The 26,506-nt window shown below is 34.2% G+C and overlaps 1 protein-coding gene across 1 annotated transcript; it reads left to right on the forward strand.

The window, feature by feature from the left end:
• The first annotated feature begins 6,397 nt into the window (after window positions 1-6,397).
• On the forward strand, window positions 6,398-25,129 carry LOC109111098 (TGF-beta receptor type-2-like). Its single transcript, XM_042776165.1, has 9 exons — window positions 6,398-6,637; window positions 9,723-9,858; window positions 12,191-12,408; window positions 13,999-14,155; window positions 15,834-16,021; window positions 18,205-18,965; window positions 20,676-20,817; window positions 21,993-22,117; window positions 24,260-25,129. Exons 1-9 carry the CDS (start codon window positions 6,517-6,519, stop codon window positions 24,428-24,430), a joined length of 2,019 nt encoding a protein of 672 aa, XP_042632099.1. The 5' UTR covers window positions 6,398-6,516; the 3' UTR covers window positions 24,431-25,129.
• The last annotated feature ends 1,377 nt before the right edge of the window (window positions 25,130-26,506 follow it).

The following is a 26,506-nucleotide window of genomic DNA, read 5'->3' on the forward strand; positions in this document are numbered from 1 at the left end:
TCTCTCTCACTGTTTCTAGACATTCCATAACTACATGCTCTGGTTTCCATGGCAGCAGACTTCAAAATACAGGAAATTTAGGATGGAGAGAGAGAGACTACAGTCACATGGTACATGAGCATGAAGATTTGTGTGTCATTACAGGCACGTTTATCACAGCACACATTCACATGAACATTTGATCAAATGTGATAGTGTCTGTGAGGGGAAGCACTCACATACTCAAATATTAAGAAAGAAGTGAGTTTTAAACAAATTATGTGATGTGAAATGATCTCCTGATTCAAAAACAGATTTAATCTACAGTCATTGAGAATCTCGTTGTGATTCAATTCTAGAAACGAGAGTAAGAGGGAATGTTTTCTCTTCATTTCTGCATCATTACTCATTAAATCCTCTGCTTTGCATATATATAAAACACCATCAGATTGGTTGTTAGTACAACTTAAATGAGTTAAAATGATTGCTATGAACATTTGCATTGTTCATTGTGATGATGAACTGATACTAGACAGAAAACAGCCAGTGTACTAATTTTTAAGACGTGATCTATAAGTTGTGCGTTATACGATGATGTTGTAGAAAAACACATTGAAATGCATGTGGTCTTGCTCAGAGGTGTGAATGGCAGCCGTATACAGGACTAATGTGTGACAAATAGTCTGCAGTCATTTCTAACACTATTTTGAGTGTCCAGTGATTCATGATTGATGTGGACGGCAGACAGTCTGAACATCAACCACAATTAACACACATGATGTGGACGGCAGACAGTCTGAACATCAACCACAATTAACACACAGCGCCGCTTTATTTAGGAAGTAAAACCACGGCAGGAGGATTGTGCTGATCTGACGGATGTTAACGGCAGGTTGGGTTATTACTAATCGCCCCATCGTCAGGATTCAGATTTCTTTGTGGTTATTACATAAATACATGAACAATGCAAAGGAGGTCTGTTTACATTAATGTATCCGGCAGATGCTTTTATCCAAAACCACTTACATTGCATTGTGACCAGTTCATGCATTCCCTGGGAACTGATCGTCGATAGCAACCATTGTTATGTTAGTTTTATTTATATGCTATCATAGTTTTTATTTACTCAAATTTTATTATTTTAGCAGGTTTATGTGCCATGAAACATGTTTTCAGGATCTCTGTTTTCGTCAGCTATCTCATTAATAGCTATATTTCTGCTTTGTTTTTGTTTTTTCTGCTTTATTTTTCAGTTTCTTTGATGTCCTTCATTAGTAATTGGATAAGTATCATGAAGGTATTATGTATTTCACCCCAAAATCAGAAGAATTAAGAAAATATATTATTCAAAGTTCACTGTTTCACTGTCGCCTATTTCTGCCACGTAAGAAAAAAAAATCATATTAAGTCGTATTTATGAAATTAAAAGTCGAAAATGACAAAAAGTCCAAATTATGGCATACTACATATTATTTGTAAGATTAAGTCGAAATCATGACAAAACGTTGAAATTGACGAGTCATAATTTATGAGATGAAAATTTACAATTTTTGTAATATAATTATGACATAAAATGTTGAAACTGACATACTAAGTCATTATGACATTGTCTTAATTATGATTAAAAAGTCATAATTTTTTACTTTTTTTGTCGTCATTGATTTTTTAAGTCATAATATCAACTTTTTTAATCTATAAATATGACATAGTATGTCATTTTCAACTTTTTAATCTCACAGTTTTTACTTTTTGTGTTAATTGTGATTTACTAAAGCATTTTTTAATAATGTGAAATCATTCATAGTACAGTACATACTACAATAATAGACCAGTGTGCAAAACAAGTTTTTGAGTATTGTCACGTCAGTCTGTGAATGTCTTTCAATGATCTGATGTGCTAAAGCTCTCAGACATGCACTGTCTCTCTGTCTTACCACACATCTCGTGTCACGTCAGTATAGCAACTTTGGTCAGTCTGCAGACAGTCTGTGTGATTTATAGATGTCTGGAGACGACAGACGCTGCGTTTATAACAGCTAATGAAGCCTCTTACAGTAAAAAAAAAAAAAAAAAAAACGGTCACAGATTTACTGCAATTCAACACAAGCATCAGTTCAATAACCCCTCAAGACACAAGATTTGAGGAAACAGAATGACAAAGACTGAACTTCAAAACTTAGTGCAAGTGATGATGATTACAAGATGTGCCTATAAACATAAAAATAATGATTCAGTTACAAAATATATGCAAAATCACATATCGCATTAATTTAATGAGTCAGTGGCTTTCTGCAGCTTTGTTTTGGAAAAATATTTCCGTGCAATGCAGTTCAACTCAAGTTCATAATCATTGCATAAACATTACATAAAACTGCTGTTTTGATATATTTTGAGATTTACTTTTGAGAATATGATGCCCAGAAATGCTGTCTATGAAGGATATTCACTAGGTTTTGAGAATGTAATGCCTAAAAACATTATATATGAATGCAACTCAATAGGTATTGAGACTATAATGCCTAAAAATGCTGTCTATGTAGGAAATTCTCTAGGTTTTTAGACTATGATGTATAAAATGCTGTCTATGTAGGCACCTCAATAGGGTTTAAGACTATATGACAACCAGAAATGCAGTCTATGTAGGAAACTGCAGTTTTGATATATTTATGTTTTTAGAGACCTGCAGCTTAAAAACATATGGGAGGTTTAAAATAATGATTCAGTTATAAAATATATGCCAAATCACATTTCCAATCGGTAGTATATAGCCATGCAATACAGTTAAACTCGTTGCATTAAAATTATATTTTTTGATTTATTTAGAGTTTTACTTTTGTTTTTGATATGTTCAGAAATGCTGTCTATGTAGGATATTCACTAAGTTTTGATAATGTGATGCCTAAAAATGTTATATATGTAGGTACCTCGATAGTTTTTAAGACTATGATGCCTAAAAATTCTGCCTACAGTATGTAGGAAATTCACTAGGTTTTTAGACAATGTGTCAGACTTTGCTTCGTGTTTTGTGTATGTTTTGCTCCCTCTGACCCAGTTTTCGTCCTTATTTTGATTTCTTTCCAGATGTTCCCTGTTTGTTTTCATTGAATCTTGGTGTGTCTAATCATTAGTCCCTCGTTATCCTGTGCTTATAAACCCCAGTCCTTTCAGTTAGTGTTTGTCTGGTATTGTTTGTCAACTCCTTGTGCTACGTGTGATTCCCGCGATATGAATAAATTCCTTGGTTTAGTACTCCTGGTCTCCTCGTTCCTCGCTCCGTGTTCCCGCACAGTAGCAAACCATGACACCATGATGCCTAAAAAGCTCTCTATGCAGGAAACTGCAGGTTTGATATATTTATGAGACCTGCAGCTTCACCAAAAACACTCAAAGCGCAGTGCGAGTACATAAACCAAAGCATCTGTGTTTAATCATGTTCTAGACGCTGTTATTTATTATGAAGACATGAATTTGTTTCTCCAACACAAGCTATGTGAAACATGCAGAATTATTTTTATTTTTTTTATTTTTTTGCCATCTGCTTCACTTCCAGTTAAAGGTAGTAAAGCGACAGACAGTCGTCTAGACCAACTGATCAGCCCGTCTCCGGCTCCTAATTGACCCTTTCCATGGAATAAAACATGTTTCGCAAGCATTGCACTGACTTCCAGGAATGGAGTTTGATCATGTTGTCATGACAACCACAAAAACTGCATTTTTGGCTTGTGATTTCTGACACTGCATCAATCCTTCTTAATCGGTTTTTGTCTTAATTAATGGTCTTTAGGTAATTAAACCTGAATGCATTCACTTGAAAATCTGAACTGCATGAGATAAAATGTGTGATGCATGCTAATAAACTTGTTTCCTCTTATTTCCTCTTATTTGTCTGACCCCATTAGCAGATCTTTCTAATTTTAACTAAAGTAATTTTAAGTCTTAATACTGATCAGTTTTCTAAAAAAAAAAAAAAAAAAAAACTTATCTTAATTTTCCTTCATGTGCATCAGTTGTTTTGCACAGTTTTCTTTCTTTGGTCTAGATTTGTTGCTACTGATGTCAATTCTTGTTTTGTTTTTCTCACTCATGACTTGTTTAGGTAACGCTTGTGTCTCAAACCTATTGTGCTACCTAGACAGACAGCATATTTTGGCCTAAACAATGAGATTATAAACTTTGACTGCACTTCAAAAACATTTTCACGTGCCTATGATGCTCAGAAATGCTGTCTAGTTAGGCAGCTCACAGAATGCGTTTGATGTCTTACTACTGTAGGTAGGCGGTTTGCAAGGTTTGAGATGTCCAAAAATGCAGTGTAGGCGTGAAGCTCACCAAGTCAGGCACATGCTCAGAATTGCAGCCTAAACAGGCATATTGGTAACTTTCGAGAGCAAATATCTACAAAATGCTGTCTATGTAGGCAGCTTGCTAAGTTTTAAAATGCCTGAAACTTGTCCCTATGACTGCTCATTCGGTTATGACATGTGCCTAAAAATATTGTCTGTGTAGGCAACTCACTAGGTTTTGAGACACTGCCCAGAAATGCTATCTATGTAGGGTTCTTATAAGTTTTAGAGATGCCAAAAAAATGATGCCTAGGTAAAGAGCTCTTCAGGTTAAAGGACATGTGCCAAAGCCTGTCTATATAGATTTTTATTTTTTATTTTATTTTTTTACTATGATGCCTAAAAATGCAGTCTGTGTAGGCAGTTTAAGATTATGGTGCCTAAAATGTTATATATGTCGACAACTCTCAGTTTAGAAACTGATTCCCAGTAATGCTGTCTATGTAGGAAACTCCCTAACGCTTTGAGACTATGGTGCCAAAAATGCAGTCTGATTAGGAAACTAATCAGACTGCAACTAACGCTTTGAGACTATTATGATGTATAAAAAAAACGTAGGCAACTCACTAGGTTTTGAGAATATGAAGCAAAGAAATGCTGTCTATGTAGATAAATCAATAGGTTGTGAGACTATTTTGCCTAAAATGTTTCACAACTCTGAGACTATGGTGCCCAGAAAAGCAGTAGGAAACTCAACAGGTTTTGAGACTGAAGCCTAAAAATGTTTTCTATGTAGGCACCTCAGTAGGTTTTGAGAATGCTCAGAAGTGCTGTCTATGTAGGTAGCTCTCTGCTTTGAGACTGTTATGCCTAAAAAAGTTGTCTATGTAGTAAACTCAATAAATTTTAAGACTATGACACCCAGAAATGCAGTCTATGTAGGAAACTCAATAAGTTTTGAGATTGATGCCTAAAAAACCTCACTAGGTTTTGAGAATACTCAGAAATACTGTCTATGTAGGCAGCTCTCTGTTTTGAGACTATGATGTCCACAAATGCAGTCTATGTAGGGAACTCTATAGGTTTTGAGACTGATGCCTAAGATGCTGTCTGTTTTGGGATTTTGTTGTTTTTTGTGAATTTTATGTATGAAATTTTTTCTTTTTTGGGACTTTAAAGCCTAAAAATGTTTTTCAAAAGTGCTGTCTATGTAGGCAGCTCTCTGTTTTGAGACTGTTATGCCTAAAAAAGTTGTCTATGTAGTAAACTCAATAAAGACTATGACACCCAAAATACTATATATGTAGGAAACTCAATAGGTTTTGAGACTGATGCCTAAAATGCAGTCTATGTAGGAAACTCATTAGTTTTTGAGACTATAAAGCCTAAAAAAAATTATATGTAGGCACCTCAGTAGGTTTTGAGAATGTTCAGAAGAGCTGTCTATGTAGGCAGCTCTCTGTTTTGAGATTATGATGTCCAAAAATGCAGTCTATGTAGGAAACTCACTAGTTTTTGAGACTGGTGCCTAAAAAACCTCACTAGGTTTTGAGAATGCTCAGAAGGCTTAGGCATTTAGGCTTATAATGCCTAAATTGACGTCTGTGTGGGGAAACTCAATAGGTTTTGAGACAATGATGCCTAAAATATTATATATGTAGTATACTCTAGGTTTTGAGACTATGCCGCCCAAAAATGCAGTCTATGTAGGCACCTCACCAGGTTTTGAGAATGCTCAGAAGTGCTGTCTATGTAAGCAGCTCTATGTTTTGAGACTATAATGCCTAAAAATGCCATCTATGTAGGAAACTCTCAAGGTTTTGAGACTGTGATGCCCAGACATGTTAAGTTGTAAACTCATAGGTTTTGAGATTATGATGCCTAAAATGCTGCGTATGTGCATGCATGGGAAACTCTGTAGGTTTTGAGACTAATGACACCAAGAAATGTTCTTTATCTAGGTTTTGAGAATATGAGGCAAATGAGATGCCTTAAAATGTTGTCTATGAAGGCAACTTAGTATATGATGCCCATAAAGCCGTCTATGTGGTGCTCAGCAGCTTCAGAGCTGCCCTAAGGTGTTGTCTAGTGAGTGAGCGCAGTATGCACTGACACAGAGGCAGCAGTAGTGGTTTTGAGAGAAGTAAAGCAGGAAAAGAGGCGCTTCCTCCTCCCTCAGAGGCAGAGCTCGCTCTTCACGCACATTTCCTGTCTCATCCGTGACTCACGTCCATCACCGCGCGCTTCCTCTCAGATGAGGGAGGAGAATGAGACTCGAGCCGATATAAGAGCATTGATCCGGGGGTCAGACGCGACGGAGCGGGTAATGGAGCGTGTCGCTTTTGGATCGGTTCTTCTCGTGTGTCTGGTGTCTGGTGAGTTTCCGTTTCTGTCTCGTTACTGCGACGCTCTGACGCTGACGCAGTTAAGATCAGTGAGCGCGTCGCGTCAAACTCAGTGTTTAATGGGTGTAAATAGATTAATTATTAGTTCCTCTTTCAGTGTCTAAAACTTTCGGACAGAACGAGCCTAACACACGTTTCCTCGTGTGTGTGTGCGTATGCGCGCGCGTGTGGATCTGCATGTGTGTGTGTTTGAAACGAACCCAATTTTGTCATTGTTTCATTTACGCATGCTTTAAAATCGTGGCAATGTTTTGCTACTACAGTAAAACTATATTACATTACTACATGGGATCTCGGTCTAATATTTCCCACAGGTTAACTAACTCTGTGCTGTTGTCATGATAGAGTAAGGGTATCTGACAGTAAATAGCTGGAGACCGGGGATGGTTTTAACATTTTTGACATTTCTTTCTGTATCTTGGAGTTCTTTTAAGCCAGTGCGTTCAAAATATGATACAAACGAGTAACAAGTGTTTGCTATTATATGACGCAGCTGTTATATTTGCAGCACAAACAGAATATGCATGGTTTAGATTCGAATATTGGGAGTTAAATGTTACAATTCACCTCATAGTTCGGGTTAGTTGTAACATACCCGGGTTGAGATGCAACATTGTGACATAAAAAAAGGGGGGTTTGAAAGTTTTTTTTTTTTTTTCATCACTGCCTTCTCAACATAATTAGTGTGTGTGTGCAAGCATTTTTCTGTCAGTTGAGCACTTGAACATTGTTTGTGTTTGTGTGTCAGCATGTTTGTTACTGCCAGTTATAACACTTTCTGTCTTTTGAACATTTTTAGTTTGTGTGTGTTTGTGTTTGTTAATGTTTGTTACTACAAGATTTGCTTTAAGAATTTGCATTAAGAAATATCTACACGGAGATACACAAAAAACATTATTTAACTTTGATGAGTTTAACTACAAAGCAAGGACTGCCATCACAAAAATAAATAAGTAAAAAAAGGTTACTGTCTTACATCACAATTAGTTTTCCCCTCTAAAATCTGCTGTCTGCCCCAGGATCTTCTTCATCACGTGTGGAATAAGGACTAGAGAAGCATGAGTGAAGTCAGTCAGGTGATTTGTAACTCGTCCCTGATTGGAGAGAGTGGAAGTGTTACAAACATCACCAGTCTCCCCTATTATAGTTAACTAAAACTAAAGCCACAGAAAAATCGGTGACACTTTATTTATACATGTACTTACTATTATAATAATTAATTATGCATAATTACATGCAAGTAACAATCTAACTATGGCATTTATCGTCTTTGAAGCATGGCAGTCTGGCTGAAACAGAACTTATTGGCGGAGCACGATGCTGGGTCGGGATTATCGGACTGCGACTTTCGAGCTGCGGTCCGGTTCGCCGATCTGGAACAAGTTCCGTGTTCTCACATCTGCTTAGATCTAAACTGAGTGCTGGACCCAACCACGCTCTAAACCTAATCGCCATAACCTCAGCGATTAGAAACCTAGCCGGTTCAACTCGAGAACTGCTAAATCTAAAGCTGAACTAAACCAAACCCTAAACTTAACCATCACAGACCCAGCGATTAGAAACCTAACTTTCATTTTTAAGGCCCAGTGCTTAGACCGGAGATAATCTCATACGATGTGGTATAGTCTGACAGGTGTGGGACCGTGCACCTTTCCTCAGTCTCCCTATTCCAAACCATGCCGAGACTGATTGTGAGCTGTTATACTTTTCCAAAACCTAACCATATAGTAAGTACATGTGAGTAATATTACTCAAAACTTATATGAATAATTATACTGTAACAAGGACACCTTAAAATAAAGTGTTACCAAAAGCATTATTTGAAATAAACATTGACTGAAATAAAAAATAAATAAATTATATTTATTGTATAAATTGTATAATAAATAAATGAAACAAATAATTTTCAATTAGTTTAGCTGGATTTACTAAAATAACTAAAACTGAAAATGAAATAAAATAAATAAAAACTAATAGAATTGAGAAAAATACCAAAAAAAAAATAAAAATCTGAAAGTATAAAAATAAACATTCAAAATATTAATATAAACTGTAATAGTATCTGCATGATGACTACCATGACTATTTCCCTGCTGATATTTTACAATTATAATAAAATAATAATATAATGAATTGTATTAAAATATAATGCTAATAATAGTACTTATATATACACTGTATATATATATATATATATATATATATATATAGAGAGAGAGAGAGAGAGAGAGAGAGGGGCCTATTTAGAAGAAAATTCAGAGGCATTTATTAATTTAATGCAACTTTAAATAAAAATCACTTCATCTTAAATGAGGTTGCAGGTGTTTCGTCCTGTATCTTCATCACTGTCCATCACTAAAGTGTAACATAGTGTACGTCCACACAGATGTTTCTCAGGTTTAGCGTGTAACAACATAAACCTGCGGTTGCCTTTAAGAGGTCCTGAAGATCCAAATATCTCGTTTCCCAAAGCTCTGTGTCCATTTACCGCAGCGGCTAACAGTGATGCAGCATGTGTTTGTGTTTATTTTCCTGGCAGACACAGATACTGAAGCAACGTCCAGCCGAATGTTGAGACGGTTACGTCATCAGATACTTGTTGCTGTAGAAAAGTTTGTGCAGTTAGCACAATGTCTATAAATCAGCTGGTGTTTTATGTGATTTTCAGTTGATTTATGAAGTCAGCTTTTGACAAATCACATTAAATATCAACCATCCATTAACTAACCAGATGAAACACAATACTTTTGCCTGATCCAAACAACAGGGTTATAATAGTTCATTAAATATAAAGCCACAAAAAAAGTAACTTAAAATAAAAACATTGAATTAAATAAAATATTTTAAAAAATTATTTCAGCTCTTCTATTTCTTGAAATTATTACAAAAATTATATAGACATTTAATAAAAGATCAAAATTACAAAAATGTATACAATCACTAGAACTTTAACTACAAAAGAACATATAAAAATAAAAACATTCAAAATATTGATTAAAAGCTTATAATAGTATCTAAATACTGTTCTGATCTTGCCTCTGTTTGTGTCTTTCAGGTGCATCAGCCAATCCACACAGTGTGTGTAAGTCATGTGACCCACAGCCAGCGAACTGCAAGTCGTATCAGTGCATCACGAACTGCAGCGTGTCAAAAGTCTGCCCGAGTCCAGATGACGTCTGCGCCGCCGTCTGGTATGATGCCCTCGTGAACATGAATCATGCAGCTGCGCTGGGGTTTGTTCCAACACGCTCCCAGACGTGATGCAGCATTCTTCACTTAAAGCAAGAGTTCACCTAAAAATGAACATTAGCTGAAGATTTACTCACTCTTGAGATCGAGTTTGTTTCTTCGTCAGATCTGGAGAAATGTAGCATTGCATCAATTTCTCTGCAGTGAATGGGTGCCGTCAGAATGAGAGTCCAAACAGCTGATAAAAAGATCACAATAATCCACAAGTAATCCACACTCCAGTCCAGCAGTTAACATCTGAAGAAGACAAAAGATTAAACAAATCCATCATTAAGATGTTTTTAACTTTAAATTGTTGTTTTTTGCTAAAACATCAGTCCTCTATCCATAATTTGTTGTTTTTTGCTAAAACATCAGTCCTCTATCCATAATAGTGGTCGAATCTGCACAGATTAAGCACCGTTTACAAGCCAAAAACAAGTTAAAAACATCTTAATGCTGGATTTGTTTCAGCTTTTGTCTTCTCCAGATGTTAACTGCTGGACCTGGAGTGGTGTGGATTACTTGTGGATTACTTGTGATGTTTTTATCAGCTGTTTTGACTCTCATTCTGACGGCACCCATTCACTGCTGAGCAAGTGATGCAATGCTACATTTCTCCAAATCTGATGAAGAAACAAACTCATTTACATCATGGATTGACTGAGAGTGAGTATATTTTTAACAAATGTTCATTTTTGGCTGAACGATTCCTTTAACAAATGAGCATAAAGACAGTGTGCTGATAGCAAATCTTCTTGATTTATTTATTTATTTATTTATTTATTTTATTTTTTTTTTAATTAAAACCAAAAATTTTCAATCTGAAAAACATATTTAAAAGGATAGTGCACCCAAAAAAAAAAATTCTTTCCTCATTTACCCTCCCTCATTTGCATTTTTTGGGTGAATGGTTTCTTTACAGTCAGTTCTTTACAGATTCATGAAGTTCTTGATGTTTTTGCAGGTTCTTTAGCACCAGAACGTACAGTAGATCGATTTAAAGAAACAGAGAACTTTAAAAGTTTCTTCTGTGACATTAACTACAAAACCTAACTACAATAACTCTTTTACTAAACCATCTTCGATATAGATATAGATATAGATGCGTAATAGATGCAAACAAACCTGTACACTGCTGCATTATGGGTGTTGTAGTTTGGTTTGTAGTGATTATTACATGAAAAAAAAAGGACAACATGAGCTTGTTTCACTTTCCACGCAGCAGAGATACAGGAACAAAAACCCAAAATATACAAACGCTGGTGTAAATCAGCTGACTGAACACAACTGACTTACTGTTACTCTTACTGCATGATTACTGGAAACTGACTTACTGTTACTCTTACTGCATGATTACTGGAAACACTGCGCAACTATTTCACATACTAGTTTTAAACTGTACTATATACTGTGCAATGCTTTTTATTTTTTTACATTTAATGGCAATAATTTATGAATCATATATTTATTTTTGTATTAGTTATTTAGTGATAAACATTAAAATGAGATGCAACAGCTAAATTGATACATATATATATATATATATATATATATATATATATATATATATATACTGTACTGTACTATATATATATATTTATATATTGTTATTTTTGTTATTGTTTTTTGTGACAGGCGGCTTAGCATTTACATTTTAAAGCTTTAATAAATTGTTGTTTTTGTCTTTTTTTAGTTTTTGTATATAGTTCGTTTTTGTTTTTATATTTGAATATATTTTGTAAATATGTCTATACAGTTTTCATAAATATAGTTTAATTTAGTTTTAGGTATTTTAGTACTTTTTAGTACATGAAAAATCTTTTGCAAGTTGCATCTAGCTGAAATAATATAAATTATAAGGTTTTAATATTTTTTTTCAGTCGATGTTTATTTTAAGTAAAGAAAATGTATTTTTATGGTTTTAGGTTTAATTAACTATAATAACCATTAAACATTTTCGTTACTTCTATATTTAATATGCTTTTATGTATGAATATATTTTATATATTATGTATGCATATAAAATATATATAATTGTTAGTCTACTTTTGACAGTCTGATGAGATTTTACAGTTTTACTATATAATTTCCGGTTTATTTGTAGCACTGGAAATGATAGGTTGAGCTCATTGCATTTTGGGATACTGTATTACACACAATGGGTTCTGTTATACAGTAATTCTGCACATTTTCACAAATGTAATAGAGCATCAGGATATTGACTCTGCATGCTTTGCAGACCATACATACTTCATAGTGCAGAATAAGTATAAGTAGATTTCTCTCTTCCAGGTGGAGGGAGAATGGAGTTGTGACGGTGGAGACGATGTGTCATGACCCGATACAGCCGCTGTATGGTGTGACGCTGGACGACTTCAGCAGCTCGGACTGTGTGCTGACCGTCAGATACGTGAACGGGAGTAACCTCCGTCTGTGTGCCTGTACGGGACACGAGTGCAACGAACGCATGCTGCTGAACAAACCCGATAACGACACCAAGTTAGTTATATGTGAGTGCAGAAGTCATATGTGTGTCATTTGTCATATCATCAGCACTGAGTGGGTGTGTTGGTGTTTGGTGTTTTTAATATATATATATATATATATATATATATGCTCTGTTTTCATTAATACACACACACATCATTCGCACACAGAGATCTTATTTTTACCCTTCCGGTCCGAATATTTCTCTGCAAACAACATTAACAATTTTAACTTGTCACTGCTGGCAAAAGACCATTGTATAAGTTTGATAATGCATGGCTAGCTGTGCATTAAATGATTTATTGCACGATGTAGTGGCAAAGAACCACCTGATTCGACGCCGAGGTTGCCTACGCAGATTTATGCATGATCCCTTATTTATCCACCTTATTCTTCCTGTAAGAGCGGGTGACTTTTACTGTATGTGTCTGGCTTCTGGTGTCATCTGCTTCCAGATACTTTTAGCTGCACAAAACAGCTCGAGCACAAACTTGTGTCTCACCATATTATTTCACTGTATTATCTTAACTATGAACACACTGGTTTGTGGTGCAAACAGTTTTAGCGTTCACTGCACGTTGTTATTCTTCTCCTTATTTCCTACAGCTGCTAAAGAACCGGAAGTCTCACACATTCACAGAAAACAGCTTACTTCTGTGTTGAAAAATAAGGTGGATAGGTAACCAAGGAAACGCTGTATCGCGGCTGTTCCGTAAGCGCCACCTGCTGTCAGAGAGTGAATGTGCATTTTCATTCAGTCCGTCTGCTGGATTTGTTTTGTGCAGGTGTCTGATGTAGCATAATTTCACAAAGCTAAAGTCAGACCGTTTTGTTTCTGCTTGAAATAATACAGTCTAATTCAAATCAAAACAACTGCTCGTGCTATGTGTGTGTGTGTGTGTGTGTGTGTGTGTGTGTGTGTGTGTGTGTGTGTGTGTGTGTGTGTGTGTGTGTGTGTGTGTGTGTGTAGCTCTACGGTCTGTTCAAAATAAATGAAAAAAATAATTTCCTCTTATCGAACCGTGACTCCAAAACCGAGGTACATACCGAACCATGAGCTCTGTGTGTGTACCATTACACCCCTAATATATATATATGTGTGTGTGTGTGTGTGTGTGTGTGTGTGTGTGTGTGTGTGTGTGTGTGTGTGTGTGTGTGTGTGTGTGTGTTTGAAAGTGTATTAGTAAATGAACTGAAATTAATCAACTGATAAATTTGTTTCATTTGTTGAAATGTATTAGTAAATGTTGAATTTGTCAAGTATGGTAAGCATTAATGGTGCTAAGATTAATGCACACACACAGCAGTGAAATGCTGAACACACAAAAGCTAATTATATTTGTTGGTAATTTATGTTAACTAACATAACATGACTGCTGTTTAAAAAAATTAAACCTTATAGTAAAGTGTTACGAGATAAATACATGTGTATAACACGGCTAGTTGAGTGAAGATTTGTCAATATTTTTGTTGTTTTTTTATTTTCTGCTTTTAAGCTTGAGTGAATAATATTAGTTTTAATAGTTTAAAGTGTAATTCATTTGAAGTGATTGTAATGCAGAGAATGAGGGAATGAATAATATGGAAACATTTCTCTCTGTGTGTTTTTGCAGTGCATACATCTGAAACGAAAGGAGGGTTCAGACTCCCTCAGCTCTGTATGTTCTGTGACATTGAATCTACGGCGTGTAACGCCACCGGCGTCTGTGAGTCCTCGTGCAACATCACCTCCATCTGCGAGAATCCCGATGAGGTGTGCGTCAGCGCCTGGTACGCATCACGTCTCTGTGTTATACATCTGTGTCTATGTCTACAGACTCAATCTGCAAATCTGAATCTCAACGATGCTAAAATAACACTGTTGAGAAGCAGAATCATCTGCTCTCTGTCCAGTAGCACTGCTGTCTAGACATTCATCATTCTCTGTGTGAACTCTCTGTGTTTCTTCAGTCTCTCACGACTGTGTTAATCAGAAAATGGCTTCACTGTGATACAGGAAATCCTGTCTGACTTCCAGAGAATCCTGCAGGAAATGGTTTCAGTTTCAACTCTGAGAGTGAAAACGCACAGTTAGAGTGATCAAGAAAAAAAATCACTTCTTTAAATGCTTTCTGTCACATAGAAAGCGTTTAAAAAGGTGTTTTTTCCCCCATTTGTTCTTTTTCAATTGGCATGGCCCATTTTATATTGCAGTGATTTCAAATTCAATCTTTAATGTAAAAACAACATAAAGACAAAGACAGTAAATATTTTTTTTTTCTCTAATATTTAACCATTGACTAGCTGTTCAACATGGTATAAGTGAGAGCTATCAATTTTAACATTTATTAGATTTTAAAAAATAACAACTTTTAATTTAACTTAAAACAATCTTCACATAAACCCATTATAATAAATGTCATACCTGTGCCCTTCAGCAAGTAGGAAATACATAGAAATTGAATAAAGTTATCAAACACTGAATTCTAATTTTAATAAAGATGAATCCTAAAAGCTAAAAGTAATATGCATTGCTAAGAACATCATTTGAACAACTTTTAAAGATGATTTTCTCATTATTTAGATTTTTTTGCACCCTCAGATTCCAGATTTTCAAATAGTTGTATCTCAGCCAAACATTGTCCCCCTAACAAACCATACATCAATGGAAATCTTATTTATTCAGCTTCCAGATGATGTATAATCTCAATTTTGAAAAATTGACACTTAAGACTGGTTTTGTGGTCTAGGGTCACATTTGATGAACAGCTGTTATGAGGTTATTTCGGCTGCTTTAAGAGCTGCTGCTGCTGAACATGAGGTGGATCTGACACACATCATAGTTTCTCATTACTCTTTACCTTCTCTGACTCACTTCAGCTCTTAAAGTCTCTGTAATGAGCTGAGAGTTGAATCGGTTGTGTGTTAGATGAGGGAGACAGTGCTGCTGCTCCAGGACAGTTTGGAAAACCACTGCATTTCAGAGACCTGTTCTTAAATCTGACTCGTATATAACACATATTTACAAACATGCACAGCTTTAAGGCAGATTATAATCGCCTTTTTGGTATCTTAATGACTAAGCTGACGACATAACTGTGACATTGCATGCTCATAGTTTCTTTTGCACTTTAATATGATACAGTGCTTTAATATAATACAGCACGGCATTGCATTTGTGCGTGCAATTAATGAGCACGTGCTATGAGCACAATATAACGGCTGACATTGTTTTTTACTGACATACATCTCATCTGAACGCAGTGTTGTTCTACTGAAGCACCTCGTCACCTGTAGCTTTTATGTTGGAGCGCACATATGAAAGTCTCCCATTTGATGTGGTCGCAAAGACGTTCTGTGTCTAAATAAACACACTTCTTGTCAAGAAAAAAGAAAAAAAACACTTCTGGTAATCTCGAAATAATTGAATAATAGCCAATCAACTCACAATGTGCATGTTGTATTTCAGGAAGAGAAATGAAGGGAACGCCATCATCGAGACGGTGTGTCACAATCCGGCGTTCCCGTTTCACGGCCAGTATCTGACGGACTACAACAACACCGTCTGTCTGATGAAGCAGGTGAAGGACATGGAGGATTTCTACATCTGCTCCTGCAATCAGGAAGAGTGCAACGATCGGCTCTTCTTCACTGACGGTAAGACACTCAAGAAATGAACACTTTTATTAACCAAGGATGCATTTAATAGATCAAAAGTGACAGTAAAGACATTTATAATGTAACAAAAGATTTCTATTTCAAATATATGCTGCTTTTTTGAACTTTCTATTTATCTGTGAATCCTGAAAAATTAATTGTATCACAGTTCCCACAAAAATATTGGGCAGCACAACTGTTTTCAACATTGATAATAATCAGAAATGTTTCTTGAGCAGCAAATCATCATATTAGAATGATTTCTGAAGATCAGGTGACACTGAAGACTGGAATAATGATGCTGAAAATACAGCTGCGCATCACAGAAATATATTACAGTTTAACAATATATTCACATAGAAAACAGCTATTCTAAATTATAATAATATATCACATTTTTACAGTATTTTTGATCAAATAAATGCATCCTTGGTGAGCAGAAGAGACTCTTTCAAAAACATTGCATCAGTCAGATGTTCACTTCCTGTCGTTCTCGTGCCGTTCTCGATCTGAATAAAAATATTAATACTCATACGTCACAGTTTTGTTGCTTACACGCTGTGTGTAGGTCATTTTAAAAGCTATCGTTGGGTAAATTGTGTAAGTGGTTTCCTATAATGTCTCTGTGGAGCTGCTGAAGTGTTGAGATGTGTGGTTTCCTGTCTGTGTTTATAGATCATCGCAGGCAGAAAATGTTGTTTTTATAGCCGCGTGTTATTTCTGTGCATCTGCTTGTGCACGTGTGCAGTTTGTTTGTGGCCACGCATCACTGTGTTAACTGTAACGTGTAACATTAGGTAGTTTTCCACAAGGAAAGCACCACTCATGTTTATTTCTGCTGCAGGGATGGCAAGAATCTAGTTTTAGATGAGCTAAACAGGAAGCTGCATCATGTGATTCTGGGAGGAAACTTTTGGTGCAGAAAATATGTATTCGTCTAAATGCAAACACTGCAGATGTGACGTTCAGCGTCTGTTTTGGTCTTGCTTTCCAGTACAAATATCTAAATATATAAATGCAAAGTGGTATAAAAAGTTTGGTTTTCTGAGAAATGAATCAAAATGAAGCAAGAACAAATAACTGTCGGTGGAGTGAGAAAAATGAACTTAGCTCTTTTATTTTTCTGAGATATTTGTTCTCATTTTAAGTATAAACTTACTTAATTGTGATTCATTTCTTGGTTTAATAATGTTTATATATTTGTACTGGAAAACCAGATAAAAATACTGAATACACAGGGGAATTTTTTTTTTTTTAAATATAAATATATGTTTGTAAAAAGTTGCTTCCAAATGCATCAAACAAAACTCTCTGTTTCAAAGTTTGAATGCCTCTAACATTACTACAGTAGTTACTGTAATTACTATTACAGTGATTAGTTAGCTCTTCCTCAGAAGTGCTCATTGTATCAGCTTTTATTTTGTTTCCTGTGTGCTGTTATTCCAGGAAGTTGTGTACAGACAGTCAGATAGGAAATGGAGACAATTATGTTCAAAATTATAACTTATTTAATGGCAAACATATTCAAAAATAGAATATATATATATATATAATTTAAAATCATTTCCATTTTAAATTATATTATTATATATAATAAAATACAAGTGTACAAACAAATATTTTAAAAGCAATGTATTTAAATGAATTGTAAAAAAATCTATTTTTACATATTATGTAACAGCATCCATCCCAGCTTTGTTTTTATTAATGACACATTAATTATGGCACCTAATCATGTCCATAATTATAACAGCTTAAAAAAATTGTTCAATGAAATAAACATTTTAAAAAGCATTTTTCTTATAATTTCCCCTCTGAAATAAATTATTATTATTATTATTTGTATACTAATTACATTTTTGTTAAATTTTAAAGTTACCTTTTATTTGTATGTTTTCATTTTTATTACTAGTGCTTTTTATTAGGATTTTTGTATATTGCTATTTATTTTTATTTATTTCACTTTTAGTTAATTTTTTATTTTTTTATATTAAGTTAGTAATTTAAGAGCTTCAGCTTAAACGTATTTTAGTTATTTGCCAAGGCGACATTCATAATGTTCCTTTACTTTGAGTATTTCAGCTAATATTTATTTTTTTTTTTTATAGGTTTTTTATTTAATATATCGTGGTATTTTTTAATTTTAGTATTGTTTTTTTGTTTGGGATAGTCTCCTCCAGGAGACTATAAGAAGAATCTCCCGCCGGTTCTGTTGGTCAGTCTGCTTCCTGGACTGATCGCTGTCGTCGTTCTGCTCTCGGCCTTCTACTGCTTTTACGCGGTTCGCCAGCAGAGTCTCACTGCGCCCAAGACCAAAGGCATCGACAGCGAGACCTGCGCGATCATCATGAGCGATGACGACCGATCCGACAGCAGCTCGGCCAACGCCAACAGCCTGAACCACAACACCGAGCTGCTCCCGATCCAGCTGGACGCTATTGTGGGGAAAGGCCGCTTCGCTGAAGTCTACAGAGCCAAACTCAAGCAGGGGGCGACCGACGAATCCTTCCAGATGGTAGCAGTCAAAATATTTCCCTACGAAGAGTACGCCTCGTGGAAAACCGAGTGGGAGATTTTCTCAGACACCGAGCTACGGCACGAAAACGTGCTTCAGTTTCTAACCGCCGAGGACCGGAAGGCCGAGCGACGCTATTGGTTGATAACAGCCTATCACGAGCGAGGAAACCTGCAGGAGTTCCTGACGCAGCACGTGATTGGTTGGGACGAGCTGTGCCGATTGGGCAGGTCTCTGGCGAGGGGCGTGGCTCATCTCCATGCTGACCGGACGCCGTGCGGACGCACCAAAGCGCCCATCGTGCACCGGGACCTGAAGAGCGCAAACGTCTTGGTGAAGGCAGACCTCAGCTGCTGTCTGTGCGACTTCGGTCTCAGTCTGAGACTCGATAACTCCATGACTCCGGAAGAACTGGCCAACAGCGGACAGGTGAGACTGTAAGCTAATGAGTGTAGTGCTGGAAACCCTGCGGCATCTGCAGGAAAATTTCAGGATTTTTTTTTTTTTTTCAAGAAACCATGTCTTCCCACCTAAATAATTATGCTAATACAGCTCAGTGTTTTAACAAATCGATAGAAATTAGATATAAATGTATAATTATAATTGAAGTTATATAATTTATATATTCAATATGTCATTTATATATTTGAAATCATAAAACTTTTTAGATAGTATGTAGTATTATTATATAATTATAATCATCATAAATTATATCTAAAATGATGTTTATGTTTTTATTTATTTATTTTTTTAAATGTAATTGTTTGTATATTATTTATTTAATAATACCAATCCATTGCATTTTGAAAAAAAAATAAAAAAAATTGTAACAAACCATTAAAAAAAATCATAACAAATTAGATATAAATAGTGTACAAATACTGTATTTTGTTTCAATTATTCAATGAAATTAGTTTTTTAAAGATATTTTTTCTCTGAAATAAATTATTGTTATTATTATTTGTATACTAATATAATTTTTATTAATATTTTAAATTGCCTTTTATTTGTTTTCAGTTTTCGTTTTAATTACTAGTTGTGCTTTTTAGTAGGAGTTTTGTATATTACTATTTAGGTTTATTTATTTTTATTTATTTCACTTTAAGTTCAGTTTATTTATATATATATTTGAAATCATAAAACTTTTTAGATAGTATTTAGTATTATTATATAATTATAATCATCATAAATTTTATATAAAATGATGTTTATGTGTATACAGTTTTTAAAAAATAATAAAAAATTAAATTGTTTGTAATTGATTTATTTAATAATAGTAATCTGTTGCATTTAAAAAGAAAAAATCATAACTAATAATTTAAAAAAGCATAACAAATTAGATATAAATAATCTACAAATGCTGTATATATTAAAATCATAATAATATAATATATAATATATAATATATATATATATATATATATATATATATATATATATATAGTATTACTAATTCATTGCATTTCTCTATTAAAATGTCTGTATTTTAAAAAGGTAAATGCTAAATTTCTAATAAAAATCATAATTAGCAGATACAGCACAGTTTACACATGAATTGCAATCAGTGTTTGGTTTTATGCCTTAGTTTCTTTATTTTCTATTTTTCTTTATTTATTTATTTTTTAAAATTAATCACTATGATTTTTTTCTTTATAACAGTAATTGTTTACAGTTAATCATAACAATAATTGAGCGTGATGAGGTCAGTGTTTAAAAAATTATATAAAATATCATCAAAGACTGAAAGAGAAAGAAACGTCTGTTTGAACCACACACTCCAAAATAATGATGATTATGTAAGAAGTAAAGCATTATATTTAAAGAGGAAATTGCACGGTGCAACACTGAACTGAAAGTGCAGCACACTTCACGCAGTCTAGAAATTTTTTAAATGAAAGCATTTAATTTAAAGCTATATTAAGGCAGAATTTGTTTTTAGTGCTGTAAAACTCATTATACAGCTGAAAACAAGCATTTCAAAATAAAAGTCTGTATTTTGCATTAAGTCTTAAACATATGAAATCTATCAAAATAGTGTGTTTAAGTTCAGTGTAAGTATTCATTAAATAAGTTAGGAGTGTTTTCTGCTGCTGATGCTCCTGAAGGACATGTTTTCTTCACTCTGTCTGTCTCTCTCAGGTGGGAACGGCCAGATATATGGCTCCTGAAGTGCTGGAGTCCAGGATGGACCTGGAGAACATCGAGTCCTTCAAACAGGCCGACGTTTACTCCATGGCTCTGGTTCTGTGGGAAATCACGTCCAGATGCAGCGCCATCGGCGGTGAGAAATGACCATCAGTGGTTACACTCTCCATATCACACAGACACACAAACACACACACACACACACACACACACACACACACACACACACACACTGAATGACAAATCTCCGTCCATCTCACCTGATCCCAGTCCACAGACCACAGCAGATCCTCTTCATGATCTCCACAGAGAATTTGTCATAGAAATGATCTATAAATCTTTAAAAATAAACACCCCTTCCCCAGTCTGATTTAAAAATAAAGATAAATACCCCAAAAGTATGTGGTTATTTTTAATAAAATTTGTTAATTATATATATACAGTATTAAACATAAAATACAATTATATTATATTATATTATACAGCATTAAATATGATTTTTTAAATATATTACAACTATATATATATATATATATATATATATATATATATATATATATATAAATATATATATATATATATATATATATATAAACAATAATTACATCAAAAATGTATTATAAAATACACTGTAAAATTTAAATATTGATTATTCTGTTTAATAACATTTATATATATATATATATACAGTATTAAAATAATAATAATTACAAATAAATATGTAAAAGATTTTATATATAAAATTTATATGATATAATATTATAACTTCTGTACATTTGATTAATTATAAAAAATAATTACATAAAATATAATAAAATATTTTATTATAAAAATATAAAAAATGTATATGTGTGTGTGTATTTTAAATAGTTGTAATTTTATATATATATATATTATGTAATGTTATAATATTAATAATATTATATACTAATAAATAATAATATATTAATAAATGTGTAATACATATAAATTGTATTAAAAATAACTTTTTTTTGTCTTTAACATATATAATTATTGAAAAGCATCAGTCAAGCTTTGTTCAGAAGTTCCCAGGAAATGCATGCGTCAAAAACAGGAAGCATCGTTGTCATGAGCACTTCCTGTACCTGCACCATGCACTTCCTCTATGGCTTTGTTGTTGTTGTTAAGGGTTTTTCAGATTCAGGAGTTTTTGTGGCAGGAAACTACCAGATTTGTGTTGCTTGTTGTGAATGGCTGGTTAAAACCCTGCTGACCCACTTCCCACAATGCAATTCGTCAGTGAGCACAGAGCTCATGCTGGTGTGTGTGTGTGTGTGTGTGTGTGTGCAGATGTGCGGGAATATGAGCCTCCGTTTGGGAAGCTGAAGGATCATCTGTGTGTGGAGAGCATGAAGGACGACGTCATCAGAGACCGTCTGAGACCCGAGATACCGGCCAGCTGGAGTAACCACACGGTAACTACCTAAACTAGTCTCACAGAGCCTGACGCCTCACTAAACCAGCGCCCCACAGCCCCTCATTATCAAAGCTGTTCATATTCAGACATCTTTTATTTACAGCAGAGTTATCATAGTTAACTAAAACTAAAACTTAAACCTTTTACTTGAAATAAAATGAATGTTAAGTGAAATAAAATATAAATATTTAACTTATTTTTTTCATCTAGTTTCCAAAACAACATTTCTCATTTTCATTTATTTTAACATAATAACTAAAAAATAACTTAAATAACTTAAATAAAACTATATAGACCTATATATAGATATATATATATAAATTGAAAAAAGGCAACAAAATAAATAAAACACTAAAATCACTATAAAAGCAAAAGATATATAAAAATAAATTTTAATTTAAAAATATTAACAAAAACTATAATATTAAATATCTACTCATTAAAATATTTAAAATAGTAAATTTAATATTTATTAATCTACTCAATTATTTAAATATACATTTTATTATTTATTTTAATTTATTTTAATCAAATATTATATTTTTATTTATATATATTTTTTATACTCACTATAGTACTATATGGTATGGAGGGCCAAATTACTCAAAATTAAATAATTAAATGTTGAAATATATAAATAAATTGTGAAATACACAATGAAATGATTAAATACATAAATGAATGCATAAATGCCAAAATATATATATATATATAATATTTATTTCTTCATTTATTTATGTGTTTAATTATGTTTTTATTTATTTATTCATTCATTTATTTATTCATTTTTTTATTTATTTTCAGGGTTATGGTTGTGGACACGTCACTCAGTGGGCGGTGTCACCTTTCAAACGCGATTTCTTTGGTCTTTCTAATGTAGGCGCCTTTTTCTTGTTTTTCTGGCTGAAATCAGTGCTGTCATCGATAGTAACGTTGGCTTTACGCACCTGTTTCACACTGGATACGCAAGCAGTGCAGAGGCAGAGCAGAAACAGCACGCACCCATTATATGCTTTCATACTGGCAGCTTTTGTCGCGTGCAGCTGAACCGCGGCTTGTGTGCTGCAAATACAGACGAGTATTGTCAATTATGTAATATTTTTTCAGCGTTCTCCTCTGAACACTGTGTGCCATGTGCATTGATGTATGATATGGCCAGCATACTCTGTTGTGATCTGACGTGTGCCCCTCTGTCTCACACACATATGTAAATGACATGCCGCATATAAGTAGTTTACATGATAAAAAGTAATCTTAAAGTTTTAGCCTCTAGTTTTATTAATTTAAACTGGCCTTTGAAGTTTGGGCAAAAACTCGTAGAAAGACCAAAGATTTCATTTTTGCATAAATGGTGACACCGAAACATGAATGTATTTATTACTCAAAAATGTCCATTTTTCAAGTTAATCATGAAAATCAAGAACAATACTGCCGCGCTGCCTCTGCATAAATGAATACTCTCAATGAATAAAAAAATAAAAACTTAAGCTCTTAAACTCCATAGCCAATAAATAAAAAAATTTTTTCTACTTATATTAAAATTATATTCATAGGTCAACATTTTATGCATTCATATTATGAGTCAACAACAGATTTATCATTTCAGCCATAGTGTATTTCACAATTTATTTAGGCGCCTGAAAATAACCTCAACACTTTAACCCTGATTATAAAATTTGGAGGGAGTAATAATTAAATAAATAAACCATACCATAAACAAAAGTACTATAGTAAATATAATAAATAAATACATGAATGAATAAATAAATTAATTAATTAATTAATATTTATTTCTGCATTTATTTATGTTTAAATATTTCATTATGTATTTAAGTTTTTATTTATGGATTTCTGCATTTATTTCTGCATTTATTTATGTGTTTAAATATTTCATTATGCATTTAACGATTTATTTATATATTTCAACATTTAGCAAATTATTTAATTTTAAGTACTTTGGCCTTCCATAGTTGTTTTTATTATCTATTTTAATATAATTTAATTTTTTAACTTTTTATTATTTATTTTAACAATTCATTTATTTATTTGAATCGTTATTTATGTATTCAGTTGAATCTTATTTTAATTATTTATCTATTTTTACACTGTTTTTCTCTAAACTTCTCCGTATCGTCATCAGGGTGTCCAGCTGCTGAGCTCAAGCATAGAGGAGTGTTGGGATCACGACCCTGAGGCGCGTCTGACGGCGCAGTGCATCGTGGAGCGATTCAGTGAAATCAGCAGCGCTGTGATCTCGCCTGTCAGCTCCGACAACAAGAGCACACAGGATTCTGGGAATGATGAGAAATAGATCCGAACCGCAGACCCCCGTCTGCAGAATCACCTGATAAAGTCCGTTTCAGACAGACATTTGCACTTTACAGGAACAACCAAACACGCCAAATACACGCTTGCGTACAGTACAGGTGATGTTTATTTAGCTATGAACTCATACTCGATATACAGAGCGCGTGTATGATGCCAGTCGCTCGTTATGAATCATTATAAGCTTCAGGGAAAATCTGCTTTGCTGACGTGAAACAGTCAAACACAGAGGAACATGAATCCTGACGCAAAGGATTCTGGGACGTGCACCAAGAAAATCCAAGAGTTCTTTGTGAACTGACAGTGTTATAAATCCCCAAAGATGATTATAAGCGATAAATCAGACCGAATCCAGCTGATTTAAGTGTTTATTAAAAGAAAATATAGAAAATAACCAAAGAGAACGTGAGCCAAAGATGATCCAGATGATGAAATATGAATTCTGCTGTATTTGAGACTCTCAGGTGAAGCTGTTTGTTTATTAATGTGAAAATACAGTCTGAAGACTTTTACACACGTGCCTTACAGAGCAGAGATTGATTTCGATAAATGCTGATCTAATTCTTCAGGTTCAGCATCTGAAAGCAAGTATAAAAGCCTAGAAAATGAGCACTTTTTACTATGCATACAGTATATAATCATTGTGTACATTTGTTTAAAAACTTTATAAAACATCATAAAATCATTCATTGTTTGTGAATTCTGTTTTATGGACCGCAAACACACTGCAGCTGAATATTTGTGCTTTAAATCAACATGAAATCAAGTTTAACTCCGTTAGTCTCTGAATTCATGTTTCTGGTCTTATTGTGAACCATTCTTTGGTTTAAGCGAATACCTGATTTCTTTAAAAAATTAAATCAGTATATCAGATTACAGATGTAAAATGAGCTGCAAACTGTTTCATGTTGATTTCTAACAGGCTTTTCACACAGAGTTCGGCTATTTACAGTGACGATCACTTTAGTAGCAGGCTGAATCAATCCAAGATCGATCACTTTGATGCCAGGAATGATTTCTATCACATATATAAACAGAACTGTAAATACAGGGTGGATTTAGTGAGGATTCCTGTCTCGTGGTGTGTTTGTGTGCGTGATGGAGGCCCGTCTGACTCTGATTAAATCTGCCTCCTGCTGGACAGATTCAACTTCACATGAATACAGAATAAGATTGGTGTTTAGGAAGCTCACAGACTTTTCCAATCACAGCAGTTCTCACAATAACAGTTTTTTTTTCTCTTAGATATTAAAATGAAAAAGCTTATACACCTTATAACCTTATAAACCTAGGATGGTTTGAGGGTGAGTAAATCATTGGGTAATTTTCATTTTTGGGTGAACTATCCCTTTAATATAGAGCAGCCCCCTCATTTTAAGTTGGGCTCCCAAAAATTAAAGGTCACCCCTTTTTAAGTGAAGTGACCTGTGGCCAAGTATGGTGACCCATATTCCAAATTTGTCCCATCCAAGTGCACACACATGCACACACCATGAAGAAAGTGCAGCTCCAGGGGTGTGTTCCTTTACATAAAAATGAGCTGCAACTTCCCACCCGACTCGAGAAGGGGGTGGAGCCTAGACGTCTCTGCTTTGCATATGGCAATAAACAGAGAGGAGAAGCAACATGAGCGAGAGTGAGAGGGCAGTTATTCTGCTCTATTATGGCTCTCGCGGTACTTTGATGTCAAACATTAATCGTTCTGCACAACACAGATGCATCTCGACCGAGCTGAGAGCTGAGGATATGGTTATATGCGCCTGTCTGTCAACGGCGGTGGGCGGGGCTACTGCGATATGACGTCATATTGCGGACAGGATCCAAACCGCTCGTTTTTTGAGCCTGGTTTGGTTTTATGAAGATTAAAAAAAAAAAAACTGGATGGATTCTTATCATTCTAAGATGGCTGTGTACACACAATTCCAACAACATATCTGTCCAAACACCTTGTAAAAGTGGATTATGCTCAATAGTTTTATGAAATTAATTGAAATAACCGACATCCAACACAAATCTACGAATATGTTCAGGTGAGGTATCCGGTTTACTGCTAACTAATTAA

The sequence above is a fragment of the Cyprinus carpio genome, chromosome A19 (genome assembly GCF_018340385.1).
Source record: "Cyprinus carpio isolate SPL01 chromosome A19, ASM1834038v1, whole genome shotgun sequence".
Taxonomy (NCBI): Eukaryota; Metazoa; Chordata; class Actinopteri; order Cypriniformes; family Cyprinidae; genus Cyprinus; species Cyprinus carpio.